Source organism: Coptis chinensis, chromosome 7 (genome assembly GCF_015680905.1).
Source record: "Coptis chinensis isolate HL-2020 chromosome 7, ASM1568090v1, whole genome shotgun sequence".
NCBI classification, from domain to species: domain Eukaryota; kingdom Viridiplantae; phylum Streptophyta; class Magnoliopsida; order Ranunculales; family Ranunculaceae; genus Coptis; species Coptis chinensis.
In genome coordinates, this window is record NC_141462.1 from 6,472,196 (window position 1) to 6,486,834 (window position 14,639).

Below are 14,639 nucleotides of genomic sequence, written 5' to 3' on the forward strand. Positions count from 1 at the left end.
ACTCTTCTAGACTAATTTTCTGATTACAAATTTGGGGCCACCGCTCTTTTATGCCTACATTTTAGGATTTGACACGAAAAACGCATTCCAACGTGGGAAGATTCCTAGCCGTTTAGTATCTTGGAATCTTACAATGCCATGATTCATAGAAAACGGCTAGTCTTGGTGGGCCAGCATGACATGACATGCATTACGTTATCGTTACCTTTTGGTTGCAGAGTTGTAATCGTCTAACTGTATATATCTACGGATGACGGCATCCTTTGGTTACTTGAAAGGAAAATAGCGGTTTTTAAAGTTTCGAGGTCGACGTTGCTCGTGACCTAAGGGCTAAGGGCCTAAGGCTCCCAACAATTATGAATCTCCTACTCCATATGCTACAGTTGTGAAATTTTTGTTTGCATATGTGAAGTAATTTTGTCCCACTAAGTCACCTCTAATATTTTGAACTCTTTTGTTGGACACTTGGACCAATACGCCCAAGGTGAATCTATTTACTTGTGCGTTCTGTGAAGTTCTTAAACTTTTTTTTAGAGTGAGAACGAGCAATTGAATCTGGGACACTCATACAGACAAAAAAATAATAGTGTATTGCTACAAAAAAAATACTGTCCAAGGCCACTCATGCCTGCGCACCCATACAATTCTCTTTCTCTATGCAAAAAAATTATATTTCGTTAAGAATGTACTCTTTGGAAACTTGGAATCCAAGTTTAGAGTATTTTTAGGTGAGATACTATTTTAGTATCAAACACCAAATTTTCAATAATTTAGTATTTTTTCATATTCAGGAGAAACACATGTTGATGAAAACACTACAAAAACACTAAATGCCAAAATTTTATATTCATGGGAGATAATGAAAACACTACAAAAATACCAAATGTCAAAATTTAGTGTTTGTTTTGGTGCTGTATCAAATCTCTCTTGGGGTTTTGGATAAACTGTGGGGTTTTGAGAACACCGCATGAGATTTAGTGTTAGTTTGGGTCTCTATCTCGTAGTGTTTCGAACACCAAATTTTGATGGGTCGCCGCGTGGGCTTGGACTTAGGCTTGGTGTCTTGCACAGTTTTACGAAAGCCGTACGTGGTTTAGTGTCGAATATTTAATATCCCTTTTGAAGTTGATTGGTATTTTTTTGGTTTGATATTTGATTTGGTTGTTTTTGTAAAAATGCTCTTTTATCACTATCAGAGTACCAGAAAACATAAATAAAGGGTCCTGTTTTGACCCTACCTGAATTGTGTGTCGGGCACCACCAACGTTGTTAAATTGAACCGACTAATAGAAATGGACCGGGTAACTGGATATGGCAAAAAGATTTGATGTACTCTCCTGCCTTTTAAAGCTTTTTGACATTCTGAAAGAAAATATTTAAAAGTACAAAAAGGAAATTTAGGAAGATTTAGGACATGTGGTGATACATGAAGGCAGGTGTTAAACATCACTTAGTAGCCATAGGAGTACAATATAAACACATAACGACCAAAAGTACATGCGAAAAGCCCCCTAACAATGAGCTTTGCCAACCTTTCTTCTCTCTTTCTTTCTTCGTTCCACACCACCCAAATATGTGTCTTTTCTTCTTCTTTTAGTAAGGAAACAAAACACCCTTCTCTCTCTTTCTCTTTGTTTGGGTGTTTACGTAGCTTCAAAACATGTATGAGCTCTCAACTTTTCACAAGTCTTATATTTGCTTTGTTGACTGTTCTATGTTTAGTATGTTCTCCTTTTGTAAAATAAGATGGGCAATTTTCTCTGTTTCATGCTTGTTTTTCATATATTATGCTTCATTTCTACTCAAGTGATGATGGATAATATATGCTCATAAATTCAGGATAAAGGATTGGGTTTCGTTGGAGAGTGCATAAATTTTGGATTTTTGAACAGTTGTTTGAGGAAAATGGGATGTGTGGGATTTTATGAGCATTTATATTGATGCAAGTGATCAGTATATATGAACCTTATGAATTTGACTTAACATTCCAAAATACCTCTTGGAGACTAGAATGTTGCAAATGATCTTTCCAGGGAATAATTTATCGGTGAAAATAACACTTGAGTAGACATTGTCATTGTAGTAGTGAAAAAGATGAGGCCTAATTTATGACCAGTAGCCCTGCAATGTTTCATGCCCTTGGTTGTAGTTGAATTTTGTGTTAACGCGTGATTTTAAATAGTTCAAGGTAGAATGGCGTACTTTATTGGATATTTACTGCAAATTCTTGTATGTTAGCCTCTCGCTATGTAGATGATAATTTATTTTGTATTAATGAACCTGAATTGCCGTGTTATACTTTGTAGCAATTTTTGAAATGAGTTGTGCTTTTGTCCTGTATTAGATTGTGTAAATGGTGATGCTAGGAGAGTTGTAACATTCTCATAGTAAGGGAAACCAGTAAGTTAGATACTAAGGGTGGAGAAGAAGAACAATAAAATAATGGTGGAGGAAAGATTTGTAGAGAATTATATTATCTCTCTACTATTATAGATGTATTTATAATACTAGGAACCTAATATACAAACAAGGAAGGAAATTATACTACCTCACTTACCACAGTTATAAGATATGTGGTAGTGCAATCATTCCTAATATGCAGGATATAAATCTTTCCTAATACTCACCTATACCTTATAAGAGCATATTCTTTAACAGATTGCTTAAAGTAACTATGGTCATTGGTTCTGCTATGGAAGATGAGGAATCATGTACCGAACTGATTGGAAGGTGTTCAGTGTTTTACTATGGTGTGGGCCACATGCTCAATGACATCACATCTGCATGTTGGTTCACGTATCTTCTAGTGTTCTTAACAGATATTGGACTTTCGCCAAGGTAATGTTCTCAGTAACCTGTGAACTGTACTTAGTGGCATACATTTCTTTGTTTTCTTATTTAGGCTTAATGTAGGAAATAAGAAAGTAATATAATGATTAATGAAGTATCTGAAAGTTTGTTTGTCCTCCATCCGAAGACACTTATTAATAGTATGTGATATGGGCTACTTCCTGATGTTATTATCTTATATTTCGAGCATGCATACTAAAGTATACTTGACTAGCTAAGTGAACCTTAAGTATACTTGATTATTCCTAAGGTTGACATATTCTTTGATTTTTTTTATTTTCACCAAGAATAGAATATGAGGCTTATTCAATAGAAATAATGTGGGCAAACAAAGAAGAGGAACAAGGTGGAAATGTTCCCCACACCCGACACCAGATGTTGGCTAGCCCATCTCATCTAAAATCTTAATATTCAGATTTATTACCTTGGTATTTGGAAATTTGGACCAACTAATTGCAAGTAAAAGCTTCAGCAGGAAGTCCCAGGAACTAATTGAATGTGAAATGTAACTTTAACTTTTGGAGTGTTGGGTTATATATATTTACTATACATACTGTATTTGCCATTGTGTCCCATGACATTTAAAATTTGAACCGAGTCAAGATCTGTGTTCTGATATCTATTTATGCAATCTTATTTTGTAGAGATGCAGCGGCAGTTATGCTTTCAGGTCAAGTTGCTGATGCATTTACAGTCATGTTCGCTGGAGATCTGGTACATCTAATATACAAAGAAGATCATACTCTAGACATTGCATAGGTTTTTTAATATCGTAATTTGTAACCTTTGTAATTTAGCTTTTGAGTATGTTTGAGAATTATAGCGACATATCTGGAACATTCTTCATTTGAAGCATTTAAACTTAGTTGTATGATATTCCTAAGGTGTCGTTCTTGAGTAGGTGCTTCAGGCTCTATTTTACATTGCCTAATTTATTATCGATTTTGGGTTTGCAAAATGCTGATGATGATAAGAACAATACTTTTTGTTAGCTACATTACTTGTTTGTCACCTATATTTTATTAGTTGTAAGGCTTACAAAATGATAAAGTTGAGAAGAACGATATGTTGTTGGATATCTCATTTATTGTAGATCTTTGTTTTTGATTGCACTCTATTAGGAACATGTCTAATAGAAAGTTAGAAACTAATACGTCGGTGTTCAATGTGATTTATACGGTCCAGAGACCCTCATTCATTGTGTTGGGACTTGGACACATACTGTAACTGGAGTTTAGATACCCAAATCCCATGTTTTAACTGACAAGGGTTTTCACATTTTTGTCTGGAGTAGCTTCTGTATATGCCTGAAAAGGATAGCATGGACACGGCCCTGAAGGTTTAGTTTATCTTCAAACTGTATTAATATTGCAAATGCCATGCTTCATTAGAATTAGTATCTGGTGTAGGAACTTTCAAATATGTCCTGCCCTGTAATAATGACTTGAACACAAATTGTTGGGATTAAAAGCAATCATGGATCGTGTCTACAATTCTTGTTGTGTAGTATCTTGACGTGTTTCTGTGATAAATCATAACCGAAGTGCCAATAACACATTTCAATCCTGAAAAAAAAAACAGCAATTTCTTTCATTCATTCTCTACTTGTCGCAGTAAAAAAATTCCTTCTTTGCATGTTAGATAGACAGGTTTGGACATTTCAAATTATGGCATGGTGCAGGATCAGCTGTAGTCGCTATTTCATTTTCTTCTGTGTTTGGTGGTTGCCTTCCTTGCAAAATCTTCGGTACAAATTCATCTATAATGCGAACGGTTGGATACAGCGTGTTTTCAGCAATTTTCAATGTGGGTTGGGCTGCTGCACAAGTCTCACATATGTACTGGTCCTTCATTCCTTGCAGTTTTAAATCAATCTGTCTGTACATTTTTCCTTTTTATGTTTTTTCTTATCAGTAATGTTATTTAGTTTGTAATTCAATACATTGAAGGTCTATGGTGAATTGCATCACACTAAATCCAACAAGCAGAGTTGTCCTAGCTAGCTGCCGTAATGCTTTTACAATGGTTAGCACATCTTATTTATGATTTTAATTGATTTTTTTGTTGGGACATTATAATCAAAGCCACTAATGATCCTTTTTGTTTTGTTCATCGAAAAGGTAGCCAATCTTACCCTCTATGCTGTTGCTTTAGCTGTTTTCAGTGCTAGCAAGTCTAGAACACGTATTGACATTGAAAATCAGGTATGTTTTTGGTGAACTTAACATATTTAGAATTCTTTTCATTAGGTTTTAGTCTGACCCTTTTGTGAATTGAGCAGTACCGTTGGATAGCATACCTGTCAATTTTTTTCGGTTGCTGTTTTGTGGGCATATTTCTGATTGGAACAAAAGAACCAAGGTGTGTTTACTATTCTCAATCGTGTTCTCCGTTCTTGAGCTCTTCATGAACAAGCATTTTAGTAGTGAACGAATTTGATTAAGTGTGAAAAAAAGTGTCCTTTTCATAGGTTGAAACAAAATGTTCCAGGGAAAGTTCGTCAAAGAATTTCATGGGCCCATTGGTTCAAGAAAGTTTTGTACTACCAAGTTGCCGTGCTTTATATGCTCACCCGACTAGTGACCAACGTGTCACAGGTAATAGGTCTCTTATTTTCATATTCAAAGATGAATTAAAACTTATTTGGTATCAGTTTTTCTGTGCAATTACTGCAGTTGATATGGAAGAGAAATGTAGTGAATAGGTTTTTTCAAGTTGTCTTTGTGCATTAATGCTACTACTTTATTTCGCAGGCACTTCTTGCATTCTATGTCATTAATGATCTACAAATGGGTCAATCATCAAAGGCTGTTGTAAGTGCCTATATGTCATAAACTTGTTATTCACAATCTTTCACGTCTTTCTTTTGTGTCCTACCTTACCATTTAACGAATGTGAGTAGGTACCTGCCATCATATACATATGCAGTTTTGTGGTATCTATCATTCTACAGGTTTGCTTTTTGATTTCAATCCTTTCATTCAACATTTTGTTCTTAAGTTTTATGTATCATTTTTAATCCATTCATTAACCCATTAATAATACACTTTGTAGGAGATGACGTGGACTGGTAATCGTCTCAAGGTCTTCTTTACTGCTGGAAGTGTTCTATGGATATTCTCTGGTGCAGGGGTCCTCATTCTTCCCAGCAGCATGCACAATATAATGTACCTTTTATCGGTGACTATTGGTGTCGCCAATGCATTGATGACGGTAAATGCTCTGAGCTGAAATTTATAATTATGCACACACAGATCCTTCAATTTAAACTCATTGGATTGTTTGAAAAGGCTACCGAGAAAGAATGAGATGGTATTTTTTGGAGGAAAAAGTTAAGGGTCAATTGTTGTTCTAAATTCAAATGATCAATTCTGGCCATTATACTCATAATGGAGGATCAATGTAAGGTCCTTTGTGGTTTTACTATATCTCACACTTCTTTTATATTTCAACATGGTTAGAGCAAGACTTTGACCACAAATACTAAGGATCCCTGCACTTATTCAATAGTCTTGATCGGTCTATTAAAGTTACTTTCACACAACAAAATGAAATCGATCGGATGAAACTAAAACACTTTATATAACACTTGTGTGGGATACAAAGAGACACACGGATTGAGAAGATTTGAAGTTATATTCTTTTATCCCACAAAGAGGGAGGTAGAAGAAAAAAGAGGAAGAAGAAGAACAACAACAAAGTAAAAACAATGAGAGAGATGATGAGAAAAATGTTATCCCTTGTCTAATTACAATAAGAAGAAGATGGACTGACGCAAGCTACCAAATTAATTGATTAGGTTACATAACTCTATTCTGCAGTTTTCAGAAGTTTGTTGCCATGATAGTTCTGACTGTTGTACGCCTCCTATGATTTTTATACGTAAACAAGTATTGGGTGAAAGAAGTGGATACTGTCAATTCTGTTCTTACATGTAGAGAATACTTTGTTGCAAAGCTATATGCTTATAACTATGTTTTCTTAATTGAATGTTTCGCCCTTAGTGTTCTTGACCGATTTAACTTTTCCAAAATCTATTTATGCTAAAACTTTCTTCTCAATGGAATCACAGGTGACATGCATTAGCATGCAAAGTTTTCTAGTTGGGGAAGATATTGATGGTTGTGCAATCGTTTATGGATCTCTGAGTTTCTTGGACAAAATTTCATGTGGCGTTGCTTTGTATGTCCTTGAATCCTATCAGGGTGAGCAGTTTACCTCCTTATTCTTTGATAGGGAGTATGTTAGAAAGAATTGCATTCGTATCTTTAGACTTTGCTTGCTGATAGTGAGCTTTTTTTTTAACAAGATACATAAATTGTTGGTCATCATCATGGCTGTGTTGCTGCTCTTAGAATTATTTTAGGATTGCACATTGCAGAACCATTTTGCTTAGCTTGTAGCCAGTAGATCTTTGAGCAAAGTGCATGTCACAGTATTGTAGGCATAAGCAATCATTAGTAAGCTAATATACCTATGTGATGATGCTTTGGCTGTTCAACTTAAAAGCACACCCTATTTGCAGGTTCATCTTCTAGCCTCCACAGCTGCAATTCATTCAGGGGATGTCTGTCACTTACTAGATATGGTTTGGGTCTTGTTCCTGCATCTTGTGCGTTTCTTGGGGTGCTCATTACTTACTCCATGGACCTTCACCCTACAAAACCTTTGACAGAACCCCTTCTATCTTAGTGATGAAGGGCTCGATTAAACAAGTCTTGAAGCCATGGAATGGATATATGCTCGATGCTACAAAAGAAAAGGTTGGCTTTATAATGAAACTGAAAACATGTGCACCTGTTTAAATAACATGTCCACAGGGTGCCATATCTGCTGACTTTTACATGTAGGTCACTTAAATTATTCTCATTTGTACAGATCACAAATGTCCAGTACAATCAAAGTTGTACAGTACAATGATCAGTTGTATAGTTATTCAGTTCTTAATATATAAAAAAAAACAATTTTTTGCTAGTCTCTACAATTATGCTTGCTCAAGTTTACCAATTTCTGTCATCTGCTACTATTATACTTGGCATATTACATTTTGTTGCAGATTTACTACATAAAACCATACGTACAAGAGTGTTCAATCTAAAAAGCGAGCTGGAATCCAGCATGCTAAAAGACTTGAGCAAAGCCTGTTACAGGTTGCACTCGGATAACTTCATAACGAACTTACAAAAAATACTATTCTCCATTCAATGTGATCTTGTACACCTGGGTTTCATTTGGATAAAATAGTCCCCAGTGTCGTTCAGTTGTCGGGCCGGGCTTTTGGTTCTCGTTGAACAAAGCAAAAATAAAAGTAGGTATGACAACACCTGGTCGAGCCGGAGTTCCAACCAGTGGCTTAGCTGAAAGCTTTCGAACCAGATTCCTGTTGTATATGGCAGCATTGTGAATATTAGCTCCAACCTCGTTCTTATCACCCGCTGTCGGCCAACCAGTTTCGGCAATCGTTAGCTTTATATCTGGAAAGCCCAACTTGTTCATTGCAAAGATTGCCGAGTCGATCAGTTGGTCGAGAAGGTTGGTGTAAGTTAACTTAGTCACTGGGTCAGTATACCTTGACTTCTCACCACCTTTAAGAAGTGCATATTCAAGATCAAACACATGAGGATTCGTGGACCAAGCAAAATAAGGGTAAACATCATAATGAAAAGACGACTTTGTCTGGTTTAAAAATTGTAACATAGGTTTCATAACCGATACCTTAATATCGGACCTAAACGTAGCATTTGAAGGTTGAAAAGAAGAAGTGGATGATGATTCAAGAACATCAATGGCTATTGTAGTACTGACTTTAATATTAGAAAGTTTGAATGTTTTAAGAGAACGATTGATTCGACGCATAGTAGGAACGAGACGTAACCAAGTTTGCATGTTTAGATTAGACCAAATGCTAAGAATTTCGTTTCCGATAAGTACGTATCGGATTTGAGTCTTGGGGTAGAATGGTAAAACATTGGTTTGGACCCATTGGTTTGCCAAGGTTTGGTTCGAAGACATGTTGAATATAAGTTGGTTTGGGACCATGATGGAAACTTGAAGTTTGGTTTTAGATAGAGATTTTAGGATGTGGGGTTTGCATCATAGATTTTAACTTGAGTAGCTTTCAGTGTGCTTGTTATGAGACGAATGGAATGAGATGGTGTAGGGAGATTGTTGCCTAACTGACCATAGTTGACACCAATATTTGCATTAATGCAGATAGCAAGAAAAGAGAAGAAAAATAGTATGAAAAATGAACTCATCTTCTTGACGAGAGATGGAAGAGAAATGGTACTTGGAGTATTGTAGACCGTAGCTGCAAAGTCGAATATTTTGAAGTTACACAACAGCACAGGGAGATAAGAAAGTCCACAAATCCGCACTAGACTTTTGAGTTTTGAAGATGTGGTTGACCAGATGAACCACTTGAGTAGTCTCGAATTTCGATCGCTACGAAGACTTTGTCACTATGGTCCACATAAGCAGCCACGTCATTGTTTGTTTACCTTGTCCGAAGTCGTTAGTGACATTTCATTCAGGAGTTCCAGCCAGGCACAGACGATAGTGGAAACTGAAAAGAGTTCGTCTGCCCTGAGGATATCATCATAGGGATGAGATCCGGATCGACCTGTTGGATGTGTAATCCAATTCCGAAAAAATGCGAGTTTGTTTTTGATTTTCAGATTGTTGGATCACACATCCAATGATCGAGAAAATGTGAGTTTATTTTTTATTTTCGAACCGTTGGATCACACATCAAATGGTCTCGAACCCCCCTCATCCCTATGAAGATATTCTCGTGGTAGCCCAGGCCAACTGGTCCATCAATGTGAGCGCGTAAGGTATATTATGCCAATCATTCATAACATTCAAACGAGCGTAAGGTATACTATAAGATAATGCCTGGTATTAGGAATTTTCAATTGTAACCCCCATACTGATCCATCTAATCTTCTACAGATACTAAAAATTTGAGGTCCACAAAATAAAATATTCAGTTTTAACCTCTCCAACAGGAGTTATTAACACAAATGTGAATATGATGCCTAACCTAAAGCAGTTGAACACTTGAACCATCAGTGATTTCAGTCAAAGAAAGCTCCAGTGCTTCTGTAAATGGAAATTAGTACCTTACAAGCAAAACCAAATGAGATGGTGAAATCAATCAAAAGATTGAGGACCAACAAAATGGTGAAACAGACGTGTATTTACCATCCCAGCTAGTTACTTATGGAGGAACTTGGTGAAGCGACTTTGCACTCATTTTTATCCCGGGTTAACGAAAACAGTTTGAACTCATTTATTCTATATTCAAGAAATGTGATGTAAAAGTAGGGTTATATTTGTCAAATAACCATCTATAAGATGTCATGTAAATGGCTTAACTTATTACCAATATCCTTGTTACTAAATGAATGATCAAACGAAATATTCATTCAGAAAATACAAAAAGTAGAGAGCAAAAAAGGAAAAAGGAGCAAATCGTTTGACAGCTGCTACATATATGTGTATTGACAGACTAATTCCAAGGGCGCAACACGTCCCACAGCAAAACAAAGAGCAAATTCATGAGTAGTGGCCAGTAGGTGATACCATGATGTTACACTGCTCTCTCTCATCCTTTGTATATGCACAATATACTCTCTTCCATCCAAGCCTGCTACTAACACTTCTCAGCACATTGAAAAATTCATGAACAGCTCTAGTCACAGTCTAAATGTCAATCTTAATAGATACTTGACTGCGCATTTGCTTTCTCCTTACACGCTTGCAAACTGTGACGTGAAGATGCTCACGACATCAATGTGAGCGGAGAGATTCTATCCCAAGACCAACCATTGATGTGTAATTATTCAGTCTCAACAGAGAACAGATAGCACTAGAATTCATCGGCTGCTTGTTTTGCCAGGTGTAGAGCACACCAGTAAAAGTCGGTAACTAATTCTATTCTGTATAGAGAAACTCTAAGGACTATCTTGACCAACAGAGAGTGTAAGACCTCCCTATGGTGGATGGGATCAAGTTGAAATTCTTCAGAAGCCTCCATACCCTATCATACCTGAAGTACCTGACAATGCACAATGTGACTCCTCACGCCACTACGACCAGCTATACTGGACCATAAGTTAGTGACCATAGTCCTAAAATGCCCTTTTTTGGCAATCGTCTCCCAAAGATGCGGGTTACTCTCCACATGCTTGTCAGGATTAGAAATGTCAACTAAGCTGATACTCATGTTGTTACGAATGATGCAGAGCTTTCCATTGAGGGGAACAAGAGCAGCAGCCTCCAGGGCCTGTGAGCTCCCAAGGTGGAGTTTGCTGTCCATAAACTTCTTCCAAGAATCTGTAGCTTCATCATAGACTCTGAGCTTGCACCCATCCCTGCAGTCCAAGGCATAGAGTCTCCCGTTTAAAGAGATGCTGGGGTTGCGCCAACCGGAAACCATTCCATCATTAATTGGAGTCCAGTTATTGGTTTCTGGAACATAGGCTTCACTCATAACCTGACGTTGAGTCCCAAGCCCTTTCAAGAACCACTTTCCGTTGTAAACAACCCCAATGAAGGGCACCATAGCTGTGCTCATATCTGCGACAAAGCTCCACCTGTTCTTATTGGGATCAAAAACCTCAGCTGACCGCAGGGTCCTCTGAATGCCTTCACACTCCCCACCTGCCACATAGAGAAAGTTGTTCATGACACAAGAACCAAAGAAATGGCGCTTCCTCAGCATATCTGGAGCACGGTGCCATTTATTTGTCCTGGCACTATAGTAGATGACCCTTCTCACGGACCCTCTCAGTGGATCTTTTCCTCCAAACAAGTATAGGCAGCAACCACTGAGAACAGCACAACCGAATCCAAGGGCTTCAGAATATTCCACTGGAACAGGTGGAAGTGGCTGCCAGAGCTGATAAGTAGGATCAAATGCATGCCATGATATTTTCCCATCACGATCTCTTTTGATAACATAAACCCACTCCTCTGCTATCCCTAGTGTTTTCCTCAGAGAGTAAAAGAAGTTCCCGGCTAGAAGTCGGTACCATCTCTTGCATACTAGACGAAGCTTTCTATGCTCGACACGGGGCACACGGATCAGACACGCAATGGCAAGATCGTCGGGGAGGCCAGGCAAGAGAGGGGACTGGACCCTGCTCCGCTCCCTGCGTGAGTTCTTACTCTTGTGTGCACGAGGATCAATATCAGGTTGTATACAAAGTTTAGCACCTGGCACAAATTTCCTGGCCCCAGCTACCGTTTTTAGGCCTGCATCTACTCTGCAGTAGCATGATACAGAATCAACCTGCCATAAACTTCATGTTAAGGTAGATGTTGGGTAAAGACCACAATAACTTACAACTGCTACAATTGACAAAGACAAAGAAAAGAGTATCACAAATTCCATCCAAACAAGTTTGAAGTGCAATGAGTTGTAGACATAAAAATATAATAGGCAAGCCACACACACACACACACACACATACAGTGGTTTCGAATTACGGGATTCCTAATAAAGCTTTTGGGGGATCAAGTAAACTATTTTTGTTTTTCTGGGAGGCGAGCAGGTTATCCCTCTTTTTCTTTTACGTATATTTGAGCACCAAAGAAGATGCTTAGAAACAATACTTCTCCCATCAAGGAGTCATACATTCGGTATATTGGATACGATATTTTGCTTCAAAATTGAACACACACCAACCCTTTGACATACTAAGACAGCCTAAATTCAGTTTAATGCCTAAAGCACTAATCAGTAAAAACTATGTACCACATTTTTTTTAATCAGTAGTAAACTACAATCCATGAAAATAATGATTAGATAGTTCTGGAATCCCATGATTGTAAAATCTAAAATGGCTATACGACATTGGCTCCATGCCTCCATCATGGACTACCAATTCAAAAGATGTTGTAGTAAGCCATCATAATAAAAACGGCACCAATAGAGTTATGTTTTTCAGAAGCTTTTACAATTATCACACAAAAGATTGAGGAAGTGTTAAAGGCTAGAGAATGAACTGGAGATGATGAAGATTAATGGATACCCGTCATCAATCAACATAACTGCGTGAAAACAAAATGAACTTTCAAAGAGTGTAATCAAAGATTTAGATAGAGAAACCAATAGTGCCTTCTGTATTGAAAATACAAATATTATGTGAAAAACGAGTAAAACTCGAAAAACTTACATAGATATACAAAATGCGTTTCCACCCTTATAGAAAAACCTCCAGAAGTAAAATCAAAATAGAAAGCACCATAATCATACATCGGAGCAGATCATAAAGACATAAACAAAAACAAACTCAACGCACAAACCAAAAACCCAGCTCATTTTTAGCTTCTAAATTCTTTTAAAATGTAAAGACTTTATAATGCTAATTTGGCAATTATCCTCTCTGGGAAATCATAAAACACATCAAATGAGAAATGTGACATGCTTCTGCTTAAATACACCAGAATTTACCAGTCACAAACCACCAAAACCAATCAATGAGCTCAAAACATCTTCTACCACACATGGTCATCAATATACATATAAATTCCTCAAAAAATCTACGAAATTCAATAAAATTCCAACTTGGGCATCGCCAAAAACACATGAATTGAATAACAAATGTTCAAAGCTACAATCTTACATCAGAAACATCAATCATTTCAACAATTCCACAAAGGGGTGTTCTCAAAAAAACACATAAAATCAAGTACTTAACTTGAAATAACAATATATAAAGCTCAAATGAACTTACAATTGGAGCTTGAATACGAAGAATCCTTTGCCCATTTGAAGAAGCTTCAACACTTTCCATCTCAAAAAAACCACCAACTAGCTAGCTCATCAACTAAACAAAGGGGTGGTTGCTGATAAAGAGTTAAAGAAGCTTAAAAAGTATACAGATCGAACTTGTTAAGCTTCAAACATTGACACAAGGCATGAATGCAAATAGTTTTAAGGACAAGCCTTGAAAGTGTGAGAGAGAAAGAAAAAAAATAAAAATGGAGTTGTTTGTTTTTCTGCTCTGCCTACACTTCTCTCTCTCTATAACTGAAGATTTACAGCTGGACCCATTGCTTTCACCAACTTCTTATTTTCTTTAAAAGTTTTTTTAATTTTTTAATAATTTTCCTAATTTTATAACCTTTTATAATAATATTTATTTGTTGAATTTTTATTTCGAGACAAAAAGCATATCAACTTAAGTCAAACCCCTGCTTGAAGTGAAAAATATTTATCAGATGATCCTAGGGCTATGAAATTTGTTCACGTCTTTATTGATATGATTTTTAATTTTTATTCATGTAGAGTTTTATGATCCTAGGCTCCTAGCAACTGGTTTTTTTTTCCCCTTACGTAAGTTTGAACTTTGAAGGCACGCAAAATTCATGGGTACGAGCATTAATTGGAGGAAATGCCGCGTTTAAGAAAAGAAAATTACTAAAGTATTGTTTCAATGGGGCGGAGGGTGAAGATTGTAAATCGTAATGTGAGATATATCATATATATGAATCATTCAATCATTTAGCCTGATATACAGGGTGGAGCCAAGATTTTAGTTCAAAGAGGGCAAATTAACATAAAAAAAAACAATTCAAAATTCTTAATACTAAAAATTGAAAATTCTAAACATGTGTATATTGATTATCCAAAAAATAAAATTTTCCAAAAGCTCGAAATCAAACAAAAAAATTATAAATTTCCACGACGAGTATCTATTTTCTGAAAGGGTTGCATAATCGCCTCAGAATCAATGCTTTTAAATATCTCATTCTCAATATATGTTATTAGACATTCA

At 36.7% G+C, this 14,639-nt stretch overlaps 2 protein-coding genes and 1 pseudogene across 4 annotated transcripts; 1 reads left to right on the plus strand and 2 right to left on the minus strand.

The window, feature by feature from the left end:
* Window positions 1–1,499: 1,499 nt before the first annotated feature.
* Window positions 1,500–7,834, plus strand: LOC147485595 (uncharacterized). Of its 3 annotated transcripts, none has more exons than XM_086571689.1 (13): window positions 1,500–1,662; window positions 2,659–2,838; window positions 3,495–3,564; window positions 4,492–4,688; window positions 4,800–4,875; window positions 4,971–5,054; window positions 5,132–5,211; window positions 5,321–5,447; window positions 5,604–5,663; window positions 5,753–5,803; window positions 5,905–6,063; window positions 6,923–7,055; window positions 7,376–7,834. In XM_086571689.1, exons 2-13 carry the CDS (start codon window positions 2,675–2,677, stop codon window positions 7,540–7,542), a joined length of 1,368 nt encoding a protein of 455 aa, XP_086427815.1. In that variant the 5' UTR covers window positions 1,500–1,662; window positions 2,659–2,674; the 3' UTR covers window positions 7,543–7,834. The 3 variants fall into 3 exon arrangements, with proteins under 3 accessions (XP_086427815.1, XP_086427817.1, XP_086427816.1); XM_086571691.1 differs by having other exon boundaries at window positions 1,574–1,596; XM_086571690.1 differs by lacking the exon at window positions 1,500–1,662 and adding an exon at window positions 1,853–1,946.
* A 15-nt stretch (window positions 7,835–7,849) lies between these two features.
* On the minus strand, window positions 7,850–9,243 carry LOC147485596 (putative glucan endo-1,3-beta-glucosidase A6 pseudogene; annotated as a pseudogene).
* A 1,017-nt stretch (window positions 9,244–10,260) lies between these two features.
* Window positions 10,261–13,893, minus strand: LOC147485597 (F-box/kelch-repeat protein At1g55270-like). Its single transcript, XM_086572401.1, has 2 exons — window positions 13,596–13,893; window positions 10,261–12,148 (listed from the first exon to the last, which is right to left on the minus strand). Exons 1-2 carry the CDS (start codon window positions 13,653–13,655, stop codon window positions 10,898–10,900), a joined length of 1,311 nt encoding a protein of 436 aa, XP_086428527.1. The 5' UTR covers window positions 13,656–13,893; the 3' UTR covers window positions 10,261–10,897.
* Window positions 13,894–14,639: the final 746 nt, after the last annotated feature.

Coding starts and splice junctions, on each gene's coding strand:
- LOC147485597 (XM_086572401.1), bottom strand. CDS start 13,655: ATGGAAAGTGTTGAAGCTTCTTCAAATGGGCAAAGGATTCTTCGTATT. Junction 12,149..13,595: donor TTCGTATTCAAGCTCCAATT/GTAAGTTCATTT, acceptor AGTTTATGGCAG/GTTGATTCTGTATCATGCTA.
- LOC147485595 (XM_086571689.1), top strand. CDS start 2,675: ATGGTCATTGGTTCTGCTATGGAAGATGAGGAATCATGTACCGAACTG. Junction 4,876..4,970: donor GCCGTAATGCTTTTACAATG/GTTAGCACATCT, acceptor TTCATCGAAAAG/GTAGCCAATCTTACCCTCTA. Junction 7,056..7,375: donor TGTCCTTGAATCCTATCAGG/GTGAGCAGTTTA, acceptor CCCTATTTGCAG/GTTCATCTTCTAGCCTCCAC.